This window comes from Galeopterus variegatus, unplaced genomic scaffold (genome assembly GCF_000696425.1).
Source record: "Galeopterus variegatus unplaced genomic scaffold, G_variegatus-3.0.2 Scaffold6381, whole genome shotgun sequence".
Lineage (NCBI taxonomy): Eukaryota > Metazoa > Chordata > Mammalia > Dermoptera > Cynocephalidae > Galeopterus > Galeopterus variegatus.
Genome location: NW_007732492.1, coordinates 19,034 through 21,722, shown reverse-complemented (window position 1 = coordinate 21,722; position 2,689 = coordinate 19,034). Strand labels below are relative to the sequence as shown.

Sequence of the window (2,689 nt, the reverse complement as noted above, 5' to 3'; positions counted from 1 at the left end):
ATTTTTTTTTTTTTAAAGGGGGAAACCCCCCCCAAACCCCCCGGGGCCCCCCCCCCCCCCCCGAGACTATATGCAGAGTCTGGGCACATGATGGTGGGAGTTTATTCACTATACACATTCAGCATAAGTTAGAAGTCTAGCACCCTTAGAGAGAAGCTCACAGCCAGCAGAGGTCACATATGTGTGGATAATGTGGGAGTCTTGTAATAATTTCACTATTGGGGTTGGTCTACTCCATTCTTACCCTGAGCTAGCTGTGGGTTCATCCCACTGTGTGGGGGCCCAGCCTGTGTATCCAATGGATGGTCCTGACGGATTCCTTTTAATACGTCGTTCTCAGAATGAGCCAAGGCCTCTTGAGCTAGGCTGTTAAATAAAGAAAAGGATTTCAGAACACTGTGTGGGGGCCCAGCCTGTGTATCCAATGGATGGTCCTGACGGATTCCTTTTAATACGTTGTTCTCAGAATGAGCCAAGGCCTCTTGAGCTAGGCTGTTAAATAAAGAAAAGGATTTCAGAATAGAGATAAAAGCAATTGGATTGAACTTCTTGGTCCTATTCCTCAGGGCATGAAAGTACCAATTACAATAAGAAAAAAGAAGTGGGACTAACTAAACGTTTATTCTTTTTAAGTTAGATTTGAAATGAATTTAAAATATTATAAAGTACTATACATTTTTGTTATCCACCAACTTAACAAACTCAAGAAACTGTCATTTCTGATGTCCTCCCTGTCCACAAAGCTCTTCATTCTAATAATTTCAAAGAATGCAGAGCTAACTGCAATCTGCCAGGTTTTTGCAAGAGGGGACTTATCGTAGAAACCATTTGGGCCACAAGGGAACTTTGTAGCACATGGTCATTCGATGGCCTTTCAGTAGTTTCTGTGTGCAAGGACAGAAGAGATGGAGGAGATGAAAGGAAAGTTTCTGGGGACAACAGGACAGTCTGGAGAATCAGCAAAAAATCACGTAAAATCCTTATCGGCATCATTCAAATCTTCCTGACTAGTGGTTTTCATCTCATAAAACTGGAAAGTCCTTTTTAACAGTGTTAACTGGAGACAGATGAGCTCATTCAAGGGCTCTACAGTCTCTGGACATGAGCCCTGAACTCCTATAGCTTACAATTTACCAAGTCTTCTAGCTGATGAGCCAAGGAGAATCCTCGGAGCAAAACCCCACCAGCAGAGCTCAGCTCTCAGCCAAGCTTTCAAACCAGCCAGTCTGAAAATGACATGGAGGTAGCCTTTCGTGTCTCAGGTCCCGCTGGTGATGCCGTGTGTGTGCACATGCACCTACACTTGCCAAAGCCCGCCTGGTATCTCAGAGTCCCTGAGGCAAACATTGGTCTCATAAAGAACATGCTGGTGGCAGAGCACTGCCAGCCTCCTAGGCTTTCTGCAGGTCCCTTCTGGATTAAGTGTTGGGTGGCATCAGTAAACCCACTACAGCCCACAGCTACTACCAGAGTCTGCTCCATCTGACTCAGCTCTGAGTGCTCCATGGGTTTCTAGCTGTCTCTTTCTGATTTCCCATGGGTGGGTTGATTACCCACAACCTTTATATTATCACCTGGAGTAAATGTGGCTTCTCACAGCTCAGGGATACTAATTGCCAAGTTCAGGTCCACAGTGAAATCATAGTGAGTGTGACACCTGGGCCTCATTTCAACCTCTACCCCTCCAGACACGTTCACCATGTCAGGTGAGTGACATTTAGTTTGGGGCTTTGAACTGACAACATATTCCTTTGATGATCTATACTGTCTCCTTCAATTTAAAAAAGGTTTTGCCTATAAAAACAAGGCTATTTATATTCAAGAGTATAGGGACACTGAGCTATTATAATATGTTCAAGCAATATGTAATGTATTACTGGTATGTTCAAGCAATATGTAATGTATTACTGGAATGATCATTTCAAAGCTGAATGTGATTTGCATTAGCAATGGGTACCCTTCCTGGGAGTGAACAGGCAGAGCCTGGCTTTGTACATTTTCATGGACAGTCTAGGGAGGGCTCATACCTGCCCTTCTCCTGCAGTGGATCACTTCCCCTAGTCTTAAGCAATAAGTCATTGGCATCGCCCTGGAATGATTTCTTCTGTCTTCTCTCTTGTTCTTTATCTTGACAGTTTTCCAAGTCCATCTTATTCTAAGGAGGAAAACAAAGATAATTGTAAATATAATTTTTAAATATACTGGACAACATTTATCTCTGGCCATGGGATATTTGAAGAATTTTTCCGTCACATTGCCTACAACTTAAAGAGCAGTCATCCAAATTAAGTGAATAGTAACTAATTCCCAACTATGTGAAATAAATGTATAATCGGGATCTTTCTCAAAAGTTACCATAAAAGGGAATTGGTTAGAAAACCCCCCTTTCGAAATAAAAGTCACGGTAGTGCTCATTTAGGACAAGTGACTTTCTGGTATCATGGGTTATTTTATTTTATGCAGATTATGGATTACCCAGGTCTTGGTACGACTTCTGTCCAGTACGTCCATGACCTCATTTGAGGGATGTGGCTGTAGGCCAGCCTTTCTAGGTATTTCTAGCTCTTGAAGACGCACGTAAATTTCTTACAGAATTTTTGGGGTTAGAAGAAACATTCTTGGAGGCTGGTGGATGGCACATTGCAGGCAGCTCTGCTGCTTGCGTCAATGCAGAAGAATGGATGGTATG

General features: G+C 42.9%; 1 protein-coding gene across 1 annotated transcript in view; it reads right to left on the bottom strand.

Moving 5' to 3' along the window:
* The window catches only part of LOC103606218 (LIM and calponin homology domains-containing protein 1-like), a gene marked incomplete at its 5' end in the record, with an annotated part of 40,234 nt that overhangs the window by 18,571 nt on the left and 18,974 nt on the right, over positions 1-2,689 (bottom strand). The window contains 2 exons of the mRNA XM_008590811.1: positions 245-366; positions 2,028-2,155. Of these exons, the coding sequence (XP_008589033.1) occupies positions 245-366; positions 2,028-2,155 (250 nt within the window). The remainder of the gene's footprint in view (positions 1-244; positions 367-2,027; positions 2,156-2,689) is intronic.